The 16,888-nt window shown below is 43.5% G+C and overlaps 1 protein-coding gene across 1 annotated transcript; it reads left to right on the forward strand.

The window, feature by feature from the left end:
* The first annotated feature begins 2,052 nt into the window (after positions 1–2,052).
* LOC131262964 (citron rho-interacting kinase) lies at positions 2,053–12,134 on the forward strand. Its single transcript, XM_058265069.1, has 5 exons — positions 2,053–2,489; positions 2,579–2,676; positions 2,760–4,810; positions 6,855–9,157; positions 10,940–12,134. Exons 1-5 carry the CDS (start codon positions 2,252–2,254, stop codon positions 11,980–11,982), a joined length of 5,733 nt encoding a protein of 1,910 aa, XP_058121052.1. The 5' UTR covers positions 2,053–2,251; the 3' UTR covers positions 11,983–12,134.
* The last annotated feature ends 4,754 nt before the right edge of the window (positions 12,135–16,888 follow it).

Raw genomic sequence — 16,888 nt, forward strand, 5'->3', positions numbered from 1 at the left:
CAAATGTTTTGTTGAAATTATATATAATTAAATTAGCTATCAAGTACATTTGTTGATGTGCTTGTTTAGATAACAATTACTCGAATAAATTACTTATCGTGCAAAAGACCCTTGAATGACTCAATATTACCTTTTTTTCTGCAATAAATTGTAAGCGCAACGTTTTTTTTTTTCGAATCGTAGTCGACAAAACGGGTTGTCGATAAAATAGTAGTCGATGAAGTTCGGAATTCTATGTGTTTGGCAACACTGGCGTTGGACCAACCTGCGGTGGGTGCTAAGAGAGGTGAGCTCAATAGCCTGGTCATGGCAGCCATATTGAAATTGCTTTTTGATAATCGCTCTGAGTTTTGTTTACCAACAAAAGGACAACCATGTGTTTAGCAAGCTGATAGTTCCAGTTTATACGGTTACCGGAAGATTCTACCCTCATTGGCCACAGCTTTACTGAGAACATCATCTGCGATATATTGCGAAGCCATCCTGGTTCCATCTACGATATAGTGAATGAGGTTGGACGACATGGGGACGTCCTGTACATGCTATTAGATACAGGTCTGAACAAGCGGTACTGGGAAGAGGCGATGATTATAGCCGCATACTTGCAAAATAGACTTCCGTCGCGATCTGTTGGTTCAACCCAGTACGAAAAATGGTTTGGAAGGAAACCTGATTTGAGACACCTGAAGGTATATGGGTGTTCGGCTTACGTGCACATCCCAGGTGCAAATAGAGGAAAGTTCGAGAGAAAGGCTAAGAAATTGATATTAATTGGCTATTCCGACCAGCTGTGTTTCAATTTGTAATTATATTATGCTTATTTTAGTGTTATTTAAAATACCTGTTGGTTTCAATCTTCGAAAATTATTGTTTAGTTTCATCAAAGGCGACTTTTCTGATTGATAATTGTCACTTTCAAAATGAACCGAGCAAACAGCACTAGATTTAGATGGAATCCAATTCTCTTCTTGACTATAAAATTGAAACCATAACATTGACCCCGCGTTTTCTTACATTGCATGCGTTATTCTGGCAAAAAGTAGCTGAACAAGAAAAATACGGCATTTTTCCACACTTTTAGAAACAACTTCGAAGGCAACAACAACCAGCAAATTGAAAACATAACCAAACTCAGAGCGATTGCCAAACTTTTTGTTTATTTTTCTAAGGCTAGTGTCAGTGCTTTCTCGCACGATGTTTTGTCGGACGTCAGGTGCGCCAATTTTTATGTAATTTTTTTAAATTGTAAGACGGTTAAACAGTTCCAGGTCGGCGTCGCATCAGAGCGGATGGTTAGCAGTGCACGAGGTTCCTGAAAAGGGTTAGCTGAAAAGTAAGGTTATCTTAGGCACGGCCGCGTGGTGTCGCCGAGCTGGAGCTCAAGTCAGAGAAATCCTAGCCGACGCACATCTCGTGCTGTTTGAGTAATCAAGCGGATCACGAGTTTCGTGCGATCTGACAAACGGAAGGAAATATTCCTTTCGTTACGGCGGGTGAACAGCCGCATTTTGACTGCGCACTAGCGTGGTTGGCTAGCAGTGCTCCTGGCCGCATGGTGGCAGTCAAAAGGCGACGCCTACAGAAAATCGAAAACCACAGAAAATCAGGACATATGGCCTTTAGTTGCCAGTCCTAAACCAATAGAGGTCTATGTCTCCAGGTTAGCTTGCGAAGGCCCAGGAAGCTGGATTCAATAGCCGTACTGGAGTAAATCCTCGCCGAATTGAAGAAGAAGAAGAAGACGGTTAAATGAATTTGATTATTTTTCTTAGATGGAAGATGGAACTCCGATTTTATAAAGTTCAACATTGTTGACAGATAAAATCGGATGCGTCCATCCGATAAAATCAAATGATTTTGATTCTATCGTACGATAAAATCGTGCGAAGCTTGCAGCTGTCAAATCTCATACATTTTCGTCTGTCAAAACCTGACGCAGTAAAGCACTGACACCAGCCTAATAAAATCCGTTCTGTTTGTTCGGAATGAGCCCACCTGAGTAGTAATCACTTTGGTCAACGGTTTTTCTGACTCAAAGCTAAGCGACGGGTAAACACTTCACAGTACAAGGAATACGCCGTGCGGACGGTGGCAACAAATTTCTTCGTTTCAGGTCATTTTTCTAGTGTTTGTGGGCCTCAAGCTCAGAAAATGTGCTCAAAGTTGTAAAACGAATGTGATTCTGCGCTAGGAAGTAGTTTCTCCCTGTTATATATTGAGTTACGTTTGATTGAACATCTTCTAAAGCACCATGTCTAAGCAAGGCAAGAAAGAGCAACTGAAAATTGCCGCCAGAACTGCGCGTCTTAACAATCTGTTGGTGGGGCGCACAAATGGTGGCGATGGTAAAAATGCAGGCGATGATAGCAACCTGGAAGTGGCCATCAGCCGTGAAGGTTTGCTGGATTCGTTATTCGTGCTGTATGACGAATGCAGCAAGGATGTTATCAAGAAAAAGGACAAGAATATTGCAGAGTTCGTTAGCAAATGTTAGTAATATGGCTTAGTGAATGCTGGGTCGGTTATTCAAACTAAACTCATTCTATTTTGTACGCTTTTATCGTACATGGTTTTGCAGATCGCCCCATCATCAAAGAAACCCGTTCCCTACGAGTAAACATCGAAGATTTCGATGTAAAATGTTTAATTGGCAAAGGATACTTTGGAGACGTGCATGTAAGTATTGTTCCTCTGATAGAGTAGTTTGCTTCAACTTTGTTGTTAATTTTTTTTTCGTTTCCAATAAAACCCTCATTCAGTTGATCTCGGAGCGTCAGACGGGTCAAGTATACGCGATGAAAAAGATGCGCAAAGATATTGTATCTTCGACACAGGTACGTGAAGAGCGTGACATTATGGCCAGTCGGCGCTCGGAATGGATCACTGGGCTTCAGTACGCCTTCCAGGATTCAGACTACCTTTACTTAGTGATGGAGTACCTTCCGGGGGGCGATTTACTGTGTCTCATGCGGCGCGTTGGTATATTCGACGAGGAGGTAGCTCAGTTCTATTTGGCTGAAATGACCGCGGCACTGCACGCGGTTCACGAAATTGGATATGTGCATCGTGACGTGAAGCCGGAAAATATTCTAATTGATAGATTCGGCCACCTGAAGCTGGTGGACTTCGGAAACGCAACAGCGATCAATGAGGATGGAAGTGTTACGAGTATGACACCGGTGGGAACACCGGACTACATTGCACCAGAGCTGCTGCAAACTCTTGCCACCGTAAGCCGTTCTACGAACCGGGCAAAACATGATGTGACGTGCGACTTCTGGTCGATGGGAATCATTGGTTACGAGTTCGTTACGGAAGAAACGCCTTTTCATGGCGATAACGTGAACGAAACATATTCCAAAATTCTAGCCCACGCTGAAGGCCGCTTCGCTAAGAAACTCTCCTATCCTGCGCACGCCTCTATTTCTGCCCACTATCGCGACTTTCTTGATCGGCTGGTAACGAGCGTGACTAACCGTATGTCCCACGCAGAGATAATCCGGCACCCGTTCTTTTCCGATTTGCATTGGGACCGTCTGCGCTACATGATCCCGCCAATCATTCCAACTGTGAGCGCGGATGATGACACTTCCAACTTTGAGGATGCAGACAAAGTGAGCGGCAAGCGCAAATCGATGGTCGGAGGTGGTCGAATGCCTACGTACAACATAGCACGGATGAACGATTTCTCAGGGCACGATCTGCGCTACCTTGGCTATGGGTATGTGTTCGAGGAACCTGATGTGGCCGGAATGTACCGGGACACGGATGAACATATGAAGGCGACTAGATTGGCGGCTAAATTGAAGGAACAGGATCGTCGACTTAAGGAGCACAGTGGCGAAATACACCGCCTGCAACGGGAGGTACTTGAACGAGATCGTAAGATCGCTACGATGGGCGCGCACAGCAAGATCCTTGACGAAACGAAGAAGGAACTGGAAAGTATGAAGGATTTGCTAAAAGAGAAAACGGCTGAACTGGCAGCAATCCGCACAGACAACAAAACATTACGCAACAGTCTCAAGATCGAGAAAGAACAGCGCCAGAAGAATGATGCCCAGATTGCTGACGTTGTAAAGCAGACGTACAAGAAGTGGGAAAAGGCAAAGCAAGCTTCGGACCAGGCCTATGAACGGCAACTGGCTGAACGGAAAACAGAACTCGCCGCGGCAAACGAAAAGTTACGCGAGGTGGAGACAGAATTGGTTGCCCGGCTCGATGAATGTCAGCATCTGCACGCATCAGTGGAAAACTATAAGGATCTGCTGAAGAAATCGAAGGACAAGCTGATGGCGGACAAGGAGAGTCTTGATCGTAGCCAGCAAGAGCTAATCGCAACATACGACGCGAAGATCGCCGAACTGCGTGGAAAGTGGAAGGTGGAGAAGGAAAGGCGTGCGGGAATGGAAGCGGAAGTGCGCGAACTGCGTGACAAGCTACAGGAACAGGAATCGAGCGTACAGTTTGTGGAGGAGACGAAGCAGAAGCTGGTCGACAATATCAAGCGTCGTATGACGATGCAGTTGGAGGAGAACAACATGCTCCGGGAAGCGAAACAATTTTCCGATAAGATGAGCGAAGAGATGCAGCGGAAGTGCGACAATCTAAGAAATGAAATCAGCAAGCTGCAAGAGCAAACGATGATGACAGCGACAGCAAACAGCAGCGTGAACAGTAGCCGTCGCAGTTCGCTCGTTTACGAGCAGGAGTTCCGCAGTGCAAACTCTAGCCTGCAGGATGTGACGGCTATCATCGTGGAACGACCGAATGTTGAGGCGCAGTTGCGAAATGATCTAATCAAAGCAAGGTAAGATATAGCGTTACATTTTGGTACATCTTTTTTTTTTACTAAAGAAGTTCATTTGTGGAATATGTAGACAGTATTATTTTGGCAATGCGTAATCATTTTTTCGTTTCTTTTCCTTTTCGTCGTAGAGCAAAGTATTTTGATGTTCCTATCTACCGTTTGAAAAACGGAGTTTCGCACAATGCTTATTAAAACGACCGGCCTTAAAAACCTGTGAGGAAGAGTCCATCGTAAAACTGATGCACTCGTTTGAAATCCTCTAATAATTTTATTTTCTAGCTACATACCTGCTTCTGCGATGTTATGTTTTTTGGTATTGAATTTTCATAAATGCACAGAATTATGAATAAAGTCATGGAGAATTTTTAATAAAAATTGGGTTTCGGATTAAACACGCTCTCAGCAGCTTCACTACTACTGGCCATTTTTCTGTACCGTCCCGAATGTATTCTTTAGTGGGCATTGAAAAATCCTTCAAAGAAACAGTTTAATATTCAAACAACGATCCCGCAATTTATTCCTGACAACCATGTGTATTTTTAAACGGGTTGAAATATTTATCTTCGTCTTCTTGGCGTAACGACCTCTTCTCTTTGTCATGCCTGCCCGTTAAGGGCTTACGAGACTTGTTTCCCTGTTGTACGAGGATAGTCAGTCTTCTCGTACAGGGGAGGGTCAGGTCTCGGTTGGGATTCGAACCCACGCCGTCGAGGTGGTGAGCCCCGGCGCTCATGGGCCGATTTTCTAACCGGCGCTACCGCTCGGCTGTCCCGGACCCCCCGCGACAATATTACAGCGTTTTACATCTCTCCTAGCAACCGGGGCAGTGTATGTAGAACATCAAGAATGATAGCCTACTGCAGAGTATTTGATGTAGAATAGCAAAACCCACAAGTGGCAACACAAACCAGTAAGTAGAATATCCATCACTTTCTAGGATCTACCAAAATGAAAGTTGTCTCATGGATGTTCGAAGTAGGCACGACCAGTCGAGGGGTGCAGGTAAAAGTAGGGGAAAATCGCTTTCCAGTCGAAAACATACTTTTGCGAGGATTGTTGTGATTTGCGCTCGTTTTCTGATGCGAAAAAGCGATTTCCCCTACTTTTACCTGCACCCCTCGACTGGTCGTGCCTACTTCGAACATCCACGCGACAACTTTCATTCTGGTAGATCCTAGAAAGTGATGGATATTCTACTTACTGGTTTGTGTTGCCACTTGTGGGTTTTGCTATTCTACATCAAATATTCTGCAGTAGGCTATCATTCTTGATGTTCTACATACACTGCCCCGGTTGCTAGGTGAGATGTAAAACGCTGTATTATTATGAAATATTTCTAGTACCTCTTATTAAAGTACGTTGCACACGTTGGGATAACTGGACGGACTGCCTGACTGATATCCGTAGAGTGTATATGTGATACCCAACGCCCATACTTTTAACCCCCTTTAGCCCTTCTAAAGACGTTATCTGATCGCTTAGTTTAAATCGAAGCAGACGACGTTCCTATTATAGTGTTGTATTGGCTTTGTAAGTGTAGAGGAGAATATATTTTGCTTTGACTTTAAAAGCTGGAGTTTCACAGTGTGTGTTTACAGCTACGTTTAGAAAACAATGATAGCAGTATCACAGGCTGTTTAAAAATGTTATAGAGAAACGGTTGACGGCAGCTTGCAGATACATAGTTTTTTTTGTAATTGAACCGATTAGGATCGTTGTGAAACAAATATAGCGGAATTTGATTGTCCTCAGATTGTACATCAAATTTTTCTATGTGTGTGAATTAGGGTGCATTCGTACAGAAATTTAGCTGTCCTTCCAGCGTGTAATTGTAATTATATGGTTCTATAACGGAAACTAAGACGGAACGGAAATTTCGCTCACCTACACCATATTTACATTCTCTTTAAGTGTGAGGAATACCGAGTGAGAAATACCAAAATCAACTGACTTCCATTCACGCTGCTTGCGGAAAGGGGAAAAAGGATATTTTTTATACTAGATCTAACCTCATGTTCCTCCATTTGACTGTATCCTTTTGCAGAGAAAACGAAAACGAGCAACGTAAACGCGCCGAAAATCTTGAGGAGGTCGTAGGTCGATTGGAAAAAGTTATCGATCAGCTGAAGACAAGTGGTGCTGGTTCTTCTGGTGCAGAAAGCTTGCTAGAAAAACAAAACGAACGCCTCGAGGACAAACTGTCCGCCATCCGAGAGCAGGCAATTCTAGACAAACAATCGGCACGCACGGCTAACTTGTCGCTGTGGAAATTGGAAAAGGAACTGGAGTCATTGCGAGGTGAGAAAAGCATCCTAACGCGCCGCATGGAGCAAGCGGACGAACGTGTGACGCGCATCCGTCACGAGAAGGAAGAACTCGAGTTCAAGATGAAACAACAGCGCGAAACCATCGCAAATCGAGATAAGCAGATCGAGGACCTACGATCGGATCTGACCGGATTGAAAGATGAGTTGAAGAAGGAGCGTGATCTATGGAGCAGCTCGGAAAAGGATCGACTGGCGGAGAAAACGGAGCTGATCGAGTGTGTGGCGAAGATCCAGTCTTTGGAAGAAAAGTTGAAGGACAGTCAGCAGAAGCACCATCAGCTGAATGATCGCGTGCGAGTGCTGTCGTCAGAGAATGGGCGATTGGGACGAGAATTGCACGAAACGCTTGATGAGTTGGCGGAAGCGAAGGAAGCCAGCGATGATCTTGAGCAACGGTTGGCCAGTGTTACCAAGAACTTCAATTTGCTGAAGGGAGCCTGCAACATAACGGAGGCTCAGCTAAGTGAGATGGAGATTTTGCTCGAGAAAGAGTCGAAACGCAACAAGGAGTGCGCTGAGCAGATGGAAGCTCTCCGGAAGCGCCTAACCGAGAAGGATAACGAAGTGGAGCGAGTGCGCCAGGAGCTGTACGAAGAACGGTCTGGTAAAACACTGAGCGAGTCGCGGACGAATCATCTCCTAGCCGAGTACGAAGAGCTACGTAAGAAGTTTGAAGAACTGCAACAGCAGATGGTTGACCAGCAGCGGGAACTGATTGAAAAAACGAGCCATTTGTTCGAAGTGCAGGAGCGTATCGAGCTGCTCAATCACGATACCGAGAACCTGCAAAAAGTGGTAGCAAACTACGAGCAGAACCACTTCATACTAAAAGAGGAGAACGCACGTATTTTGACAGATCTATTCCTGGCCAAGGAACACATCACGCGACAGCAAAACGAGATTAAAGAACATAAGAACCATACCGAGCAGGTGATGGCTGAACTGGACCATGTGAAGCTGGTGCTCCAGGAGCAGAAAACGTTCTACACCGAGCGGGATATCAAGAGTGAAGCGACGCTGGCCCAGCACAAGAAACTAATCGATTACCTGCAGGCAAAAGTGGAGGAATGCAATGCGCACATCAAGAAAAAGAAAACGCTTGCCGGGCTCATCTTTGGTACGTCCTCATCTACGGAACGCAAGGAGAATGTTACGCCGAATATTGGAACGATCGGTGGAGTCGGCAACAACATATCCGTTGAATCAACCGCAAGCTATCGAAAGCTGCAGGAGGAACTGCAAAAAGAGCGCACAAGAACGAATCAATTGAAGGAGCAACTTTTGCGCGCGAAGACGGACCTCATCGCTTCCCAGGGCAGCAACAACAACAACACATCGATGTATAAGAAGCAGCAGAAGGACGATGAAAATATGCAGGTTGAAAAAACTCATCGCGAAGAACGAGTGCCGGATCGCTCAACAAAGGATACACCTGTGGAGGAAACTCAGCGTCGTCATTCGTCCAAAGAGGGCGAATCTGCTAATAAACGATCAACTGGTGGTGCAAGTGCTCCCGGTAAGGCACACACGTTCGACATGACTATCGAAAGCACGTCGAGTGCGTCTAAAAACTCTGCGATTCTGTGTGCCGCCTGTGATCGGCTCATCCTGGCCGGTCATCCGTACTGGAAGTGTACCGATTGCGGTCTGACCGTGCATCGCAAGTGTCGCTCGTCGGTGTCGAGCAAGTGCGGCGACGGAGGAAATGCTGTTGCTGTTGTTAGTCGGGAAAGTGTGAACGCAAACGAATCATTGGATGACTTTGCGGAAGAACTTGGAACGGCAGATGACGAGCAGGACGTAGAAGAAGGAGAAGATGCGGATACTGACGTTGATTCACTCAACCGCCATCACCGGCAGAGTGGACGAAAAAGTCCGGCATTTTCAATGACGAGCAGTGCTGAGGAGAAGGCGGAGGAAGATCGCTACGTAGGGGATCTGCTATTTAAGACGAAGCGCTTAGAGCCACGTTTGTTTGTGAATGACATCTACGAGGTTAGCGAAAAGGCAGTTCTTTTGGGTAAGTTTTAACAACCCATCCTTTATAAATTATTAAATATTTAGCGGTTCATATAATCCATGCAGTAGCATAAAACGTCCTCATAAAACGTACTTAAAATTTAAATAACACATTAGTCCACAGCAGTACGGAATGAACATTTTATTGTTGTATTTTAAAATGGATTCTTTACCGAAAAATCTTTTATCCTTTAATTTACCAATAAGCTCAAAAAAATCAAATTTGCAACCATCACCACCTTTTTTTTAAACAAACTTGTAAGGAAGTGAGGCAAGATGCACCTCTCAAGCGAACAACTTTCTTGCAGCTCTTATGAAAAATACCTCAAATTTTCACACAACCATTTTCTGTGCTTTCTTTTCCTACAAGAAAAACGACGATACAACTCTCAGATTGTTATCAAAATTTTTAAGAGCACTGTTTTCCATATACATTTCACCTCACTTCTTGGCACACTTTCCGCTATTTAATACATTCAATTATTCCTTAAAGCGTTTTACTCACCAACAGACAAATCCAGCAGGGTTAAGTAGACAATTCGTAGCTTTCTACGATCTACCGTAATGATAGGTATCGTATGCATGGTATTTGTAGACAGTTCCTGGTCGAGGGGTGCAGGGTAAGGTATGCGACGATCGCTTTACAGGGTCCGCAGCCATACAATGGCAGGCCCCAACCGGTACAGGGATTCATGAACGTGCTAGGGGGATTGCCTGTACCGGTAGAGGGATATCCGCGGGCATATAATTGCAAACCGCGGTGGCTGAGGGGAATCAAGCTGGCGTATTGTTGCGATTGTCAACCGGTCGCAAAATAGTAGGTATTTGGCAACCGTGCATGAGCGGTGCTGTGCACCGCACACTCAAATGTATCGCATGAGTAACCGTTAGATTTCAAGTAAAAACGACGAAAAACTACGTTCAAATGAAATTTCGTATTTAGTATTTACGGAAAGAATATTATATCAAAAACTAAATTTGATATTTCCTTTCAACGTGTTCGATTAGTTGTTTAGCACGCCATCTAACGGTCATTTGTGCGACACATTTGAATCATGCACGGTTGCCAGATACCTACTATTTTGCGACCGGTTGACAATCGCAACAATACGCCAGCTTGATTCCCCTCAGCCACCGCGGTTTGCAATTATATGCCCGCGGATATCCCTCTACCGGTACAGGCAATCCCCCTAGCACGTTCATGAATCCCTGTACCGGTTGGGGCCTGCCATTGTATGACTGCGGACCCTGTATCGCATCGGGAAATGAGCGCTTATCGTAGCAAATCTCGCAGTAGTATGTTTTTCAAGCAAAAAAGCGATTTTTTCTACTTTTACCTTTTACCTCGATTGATAGCATTAACGAAAAAAAAAAACACTACAAAAATCCTATCATTGCGGCACATCATACAAAGCTACAAATTGTCTAGTCCAGGCGTCTCCAAACTTTTCTTAACGCGGGCCGCATTGGGTGGAATAACCGTAGCGTTAGGCCACATTTACCCAAGGAGGAGAGGGTCTCGCGGGCCGTAGTTTGGAGATCCCTGGTCTAGTCAATCCGTTTTGTGTTCCAAGCAGTAAATTTGGCGATTTAGCAGTCAGTGCTTTACTTTACAGTAGGCTTGCATCGTTTTACGGTTCAAGTACACTACTAGATTTGCCAGTTGGTTGGTTAGTTAAACGATCTCGACTTTATTGTAGTTAAACTATTCTTTTTAAAACGTAGAATTTCTATAACTAATCGAAATCATCACTTAAAAAAATTTTATTTTCGGTTCTTTCAGGTTGCGACACAGGACTTTATTCGTACCACCTGGAAACGGGTGAAGTGGTACACATCCGGGGAATTTCCAACGTTCGTTCCTTTGCCGTATCGCACGTCATCCCGAAAGCTATTATAATCGGTTCGGAAGGAGAATATTTGTACCAGTGCGATCTACGCCATCTTCAGAGCCGTGCGCATGCATCGTCCTGTTTGCAACCGAAGCTGGAATCATTTGTGCTGGATCTCTCGATCGCGAACCGAACGCATAGCGAACGCTGGCACATTGTCCGAATGATGGAGAACATTCCCACTGGTGGGTCGCTCTCGGATGCGATTGCAATTGCGGCCACCTCTTCGCGCATTGTAATCTTGAAATTTGACGTTCAAGCGGGTCGCTTCAAACCGGTGCGCGGTCTCGACACAGTTTTACCAGTTTCCTCGGTGCTGTTCACCAAGGACACGGCCATCGTCGGATCGGACAAATTCTTCGAGATTGACCTACGCACGTACGCGGCAGAAGAGTTCCTTGACATGTCGGATGCGTCTCTGCGGGATATTCGAAGCTGTGCGCCGCTCGCCGCGTTCCGCATCAACAGCCAAGAATTTCTTCTGTGCTACCGGGAGGTGGGCATCTTTGTGGACGATTCCGGCTGGCGTTCTCGCCCGGACAATCTCAGTTGGTTGCAGGATCCGGTCGAGTTTTACTACCGTGAATCGTGTCTGTTCATCGCCCATGCCGACTGCGTACAGGTTATGTACATCAGCAAGTCCTACACAAAGGATTTAGCCTGCCAGCAATCGCATGCGGATGACGAGCGACGTGCGTTCATCGGTTTGCGTGAGTCTCCCCGCCTATTGGCACCGCTGCAATACCCCAAAACGTCGCTGTACATCGCATGTGAGTGTCAGGGAGCGGATAGGGAGCAGGAGATCGTTTTGCTTGATGGTATGAAAGCGCTACGGACGGTCGGGTTCAGCAGATCGCTCGAAACACTCTCCAGTCTAGCGACCGGTGTTGGTCAGAGTCAGGATTCACTCGCAACGCTCGGCCAAGGTGTTTAGGAGAAAAGGGCTAAATATTAACTTAATTTGCTTTGTAGATGTTCATTTTTCCATAACTTTTATTTCGATTATTGTCATCATTTTTTTCTCAATTGACGTGTTACTTACCAAGTGAAATAAATTGTCACATGAAAGAATTTTCTTGAAACATTTATCTGCGTATATTTATTCAATATTAGTGCAATTAAAATTGTCTTTCTTTCTTGCTAAAGCCAACACACAATTTTAGAGGGATAAGAAATACACAAATTGTTTTAGCTTATTCTATAAAACAACAATTTATTGTACATAGCTTTTCTGTGAGTATATGCTAAAATTCTTTTGTTAAAAGTATTACATTAAATCAGTCTTTGGATTGCCGTAACAGAAGTGTATAATCATTTCGATATTTTAAAACTAACATTATTACTCGAATCCTTCCTTCTAGTTTTCGAAGTGTATATTTTTAACAAAACATCATCTTTAGTCACTACTTGTCCATACCTATTTTTCCCTCAACTGCCAAGCCTTCAACTCCCATTCTCCACCTTCTCATGGGGTTGGCATTCGTAAACGTCGTAGCATAATGTTTTATGTTTATGAACAACCATTCGTTGGTCCTAACGAATCGTGTCTTGTAGTTTCTTTGAGTCGTGATTATACAAATTGTTTTCACATTCGTCCTTAAATGATTTAGCTTGATTTAGGCGGTTCTTGTTTACGCATACTATGGGAACACTTTATCTCGCGCTTCAATGGTCCATGATGCTCCTTCCCAATACCTTTTAATTCTCTGGTCCCTACCAATTTTACGTTACATAGAGCGTTTTACGTTCAGAATAGAGCTTTTTTGTGTGGGTTGAACATTATTTTAAATTTAACACGTAAGACTACCGTTGGTCGGCTTGGGTACTCAACAAGAGATAAACGCACGCTTCCGACTGGTAAGCTGACTCCTCTGCTGCGAGGTTGCACGTCTTCGGGAATGTGTAGGTGTTGATTTTTTGCTGCGTCATTTCTTCGTTGTGATAAGAGAAACTGGTAAAGGAATTGTATGTCGTAGAGTATTTCCGCATGTTGCAGTGTATCGCTGATGAAGAACGCGCTGGTTACAAGATATCTTGTAGGTCGGTTGATGTCGATGTAATGTTGGGACTTGGGCTAATTTTGACGAGTGTCATTGAAGCGTTGGCTGAGAATCCATGTCTATTAGAACGCATTCTGACTGATAGCACGTTTATCACCGATGTTGCACCTGTGTTCTTAGTCGAACACCAAGCTCAGGATATTTTCGTAGGCCCTTAACTTAAGTGTCATAAAAGGCCGTTTTCCGTAAGGCATCGAAGTAGAGCGTCACTCCAGTTTGTTAAAGCGTCGGTAGTAAAGTTGCTTCAGTATTGAGGTAGCTCGTAATTGGTGATCTCCTGCAATCGTTTGTTAGGCTGGGCAACAGATGGGTGCAATCGATTTCGTTTCAACTTCTCCACTTCCCCGATGATGTAATTTCACAAATGCTGGTTATCATTCTCGAACATAGTGTCGGTCTTCATCATACATCCGTATCTTTTTAATCTTGCTTCGCTGAAGTTCATGCGTGCTGATAATTACTTGTCGATGTTACATGACGTTGTTTAGTAGTTCTCCAGGATACTGTTCTACCAGGTTGAACTTGAAGTTGAAGCATATGAAGAGATCAAGGTGTCTGCCGATGGTAACTAATTTCGCCATAAGGTCCTCATTCCAAGTCATGTATCCCCATTTAGTATCGAGGAATTCAGTCGAACATGTACAATCGATGCCGTTTCTGCGCTTACTCTGTTAAGGTCTTGGTTCGGTTTGTTGTAGTATCATACACATACTGATTTCATGCTCGTGGTCAACCAGCGCGTCTTCCCGGAAGATGCTGCTAACTTCAATACTCCTCCTTTACCAGTTGTTCTCTTAACACTCCCAACGATAATCGTCTACTTGTTGCGTCCTGCTGTAGTAACTGAGAGCTGGATTGACGAAGTAAGCACTTCACTGTTCGTTGTCCGTTCTGCTGACTCTGCGTCTCCGTCGTTGTAAGATTCCTCGCCGGTGGCCGTCCATCAAAAAGAAGCTTAATGTGTGCGTAATCCCATGCGAGTAATTGCCCGACTCAAAGTCACTATGTAAATGTCCCCAAGCTAACAATAATAGTTTTTGGTTTTTTTTTCTTCGAAAAATCATGGTCATCGTTTGATTATTCCTTTCTATTTTCTTCTCTCACTTTTGCTGTAGTTATATGTGCATGTCTGTGGAAACCGCAAAATCTTTCTTACACACAGTACTTTTTACTTCTTTTTCGCTTTCCGTTTTTAACAGACATTGTTTTTTTCGCTTTTCTGCAATGCATTGGAAGGATTCCTAATTTTTGTTTATTTTTTTTTCAATTCAAAAATAGAAAAACGGCGAAATTTGGGTACCGGGCGATGATAATATCATTTTTGCGTTGTTTCTTCATTGTTTGATAATTATTTTTAACTGGCATTTGCTTAGTAACTTTTCTTTGGTTGATTTTTTAATACGATCTCATTTATTACCGCCATTTACTTCAATCGCCTCGGTTTTGTTAAATTCAATCTTGTGAGATCAATTCAGTTAAGTTAAGTTAACACAAGATACAAGGTGATGGTAGAAACAGGTAATGGGAAACTTTGTGTTTGATAGTTAATTAGTCGTTAGTTCGTATACATGTAGTTCGTTAGTATACTGTTAGAAACTGTTAGATAATCCAACCAAGAACGTTGATCCAGGATTAACGTATTTAACAGGTTGGGATTGTTGGTAGTATTTCCAGAAATTAAATCGCATATCAAGTAACGAAAATCGTTGCATTATTCTGGGACATTTACAAATTTCCAAAAGTCCCCCGCAGAAAGAGGAACAACATTTTAAACAGAATCGCAACTAACTGAAGATTAAAGTGTGAGAAGACTTGCTTGAGAAGACTTCCACGAAATCTGCATTTCGATCAGCTTTGATCAGTTATACATCCAAGCTGTCTTGATCTCGATTAACATCGGTTAGCCATGTGATAGGAGCATTCCAGCAGACCGAAGGTGTTCTTCTGTCCAGTATTGTACCAGATGATTGAACTTCTGGATGTAAATCATCATATTAGAAAGGAGAACCGCGAGGACACCGCTTCTAGCGCCTCACGGGGTAAAAAGGAAAAACGTGAAGAGCTCGTTCCTGGGACTTCACACGGTATGAAACGACATGATGCTAACCTTGGAACCTCGCGTGAGACAGTGGTTGAGGTTGAGCCCATCGTCGGTCCATTAAGATTCATGGATTTCGTTAATAACTATGCTCCGTCAAAGGAAATAGCTGAATATGTTGCTAGAGTCAGCCACATGTGGAATAAAATGGAAATAATTACAGTACAGGTCGACAATATGGATAGATTCAGTGCGATAGAATTTAGAGAGCTCTTCGATGAAGAAATATTGCCAGATACGACAAAACTAAACTACTATGTCACGCAGTCACTATTACTACTAATGATGATGACTCGGAGTAACATTTAGCTTTCCTCGACTATGAATTTCTATTAAAACGGTAAGTTAGCTGGAAGAGCGGCACTGTTTTGATAGGCGAAAAACTAGAGGACACCTGAGGATTCAACGAAATTGAGAACAGTTAAAATACTCTAGAAATGTTTAAAGGGAAATGTTACATAAAATTTAATAAATGATAAGCTTGAAGAAAACAAAGTCTTTCAAATTCAAATGTGTATAAATAGGGGGCATGAGCATGTATGACTGTGGCCAGTATCCGATTTTATAGACGGCTTTATGGAACATCTGCAGTATTTGCATACATCGAGGTCAATTGTATGGGTGATTGAGGTATTATTCAAACGCAGGATAAGTGTTTCGTTAAATCCACAACGGAACAACTTTTGACGGGGCTCAACGAAATGGCTTCCTTGTCCGGAGTGTTGATTCGTTTTTGGGAAGGAATGATCTATGTAACTGGGGACATTAAAGAAATGTTTCACCAAGAGACGTGAGGATCTGGACGCCCAGCAAATTCGGTGGAGAAATTGAGAGACAAAGGCACACCTCATACCCCAGCTTGTGCACAAGTGGTAAAAAAACAAAAAATGCTTTAGAACAATAACAAGCGCTTCTTTCGGTTTTTGATCCTATTGTGAAACAACATTATGTAGACGACTATTTGAATATCGCAGAACAAGTGATCAAAACACACCAAAACGGTGGTTTCGTAATTTTGCATAAAATAAAAAACAATTGTTAGAATGGATTGCAAGCGATCGGGCTTAAACACCGTCATTGTAGCAGGTGAGGAAAAAGATGCAGCCGTAGAGGAAGTTTTGCGAGTGCATTGAAATACAGTGACTGATACCCTTAGCTACACAGTGAAGATTCCGTAAAATAATCAGTTCAGTGCACTGACAAAACGTGTTTTGGTCAGTTTCGTAATGTATTTTTTCGATCCACTTGGGTTAATCAGTCATCTCACCGTTCAGGGTAATGATCAATTGATATCAATGCAAGCGGCACATATCGCCACTGAAGACTGGGATTGTGAACTCCCAGAACAATAAAACTCCCAAAAAATTAAATTTTTGTAGTGAAAGAAAATAATACGTAGCGCAGGCAATCTGGCTATAATTAGACCGAGAGTGGTATCAAAACCGAATGGAGTAGAAGCGCACATGCGTTGATGCTTCAGAAGAAGCATGTGTGTATGATGGAAGTCGCCATGACGAGCAAAGGCCAGAGTGTCACTGATAAAGGCCATGTCAATTCCGCGATTGAAATAAAACGGAACTCCTCATCTCCAGTAAAAAAGACAACATTTTGGAGTGACTCACAAACAGTGCTCGCCTGGCTCACAAAGTAAGAGAAATTTTAGACTTTTCGAGTATGGATCA

The sequence above is a fragment of the Anopheles coustani genome, chromosome 2, assembly GCF_943734705.1.
Source record: "Anopheles coustani chromosome 2, idAnoCousDA_361_x.2, whole genome shotgun sequence".
Classification (NCBI taxonomy): domain Eukaryota; kingdom Metazoa; phylum Arthropoda; class Insecta; order Diptera; family Culicidae; genus Anopheles; species Anopheles coustani.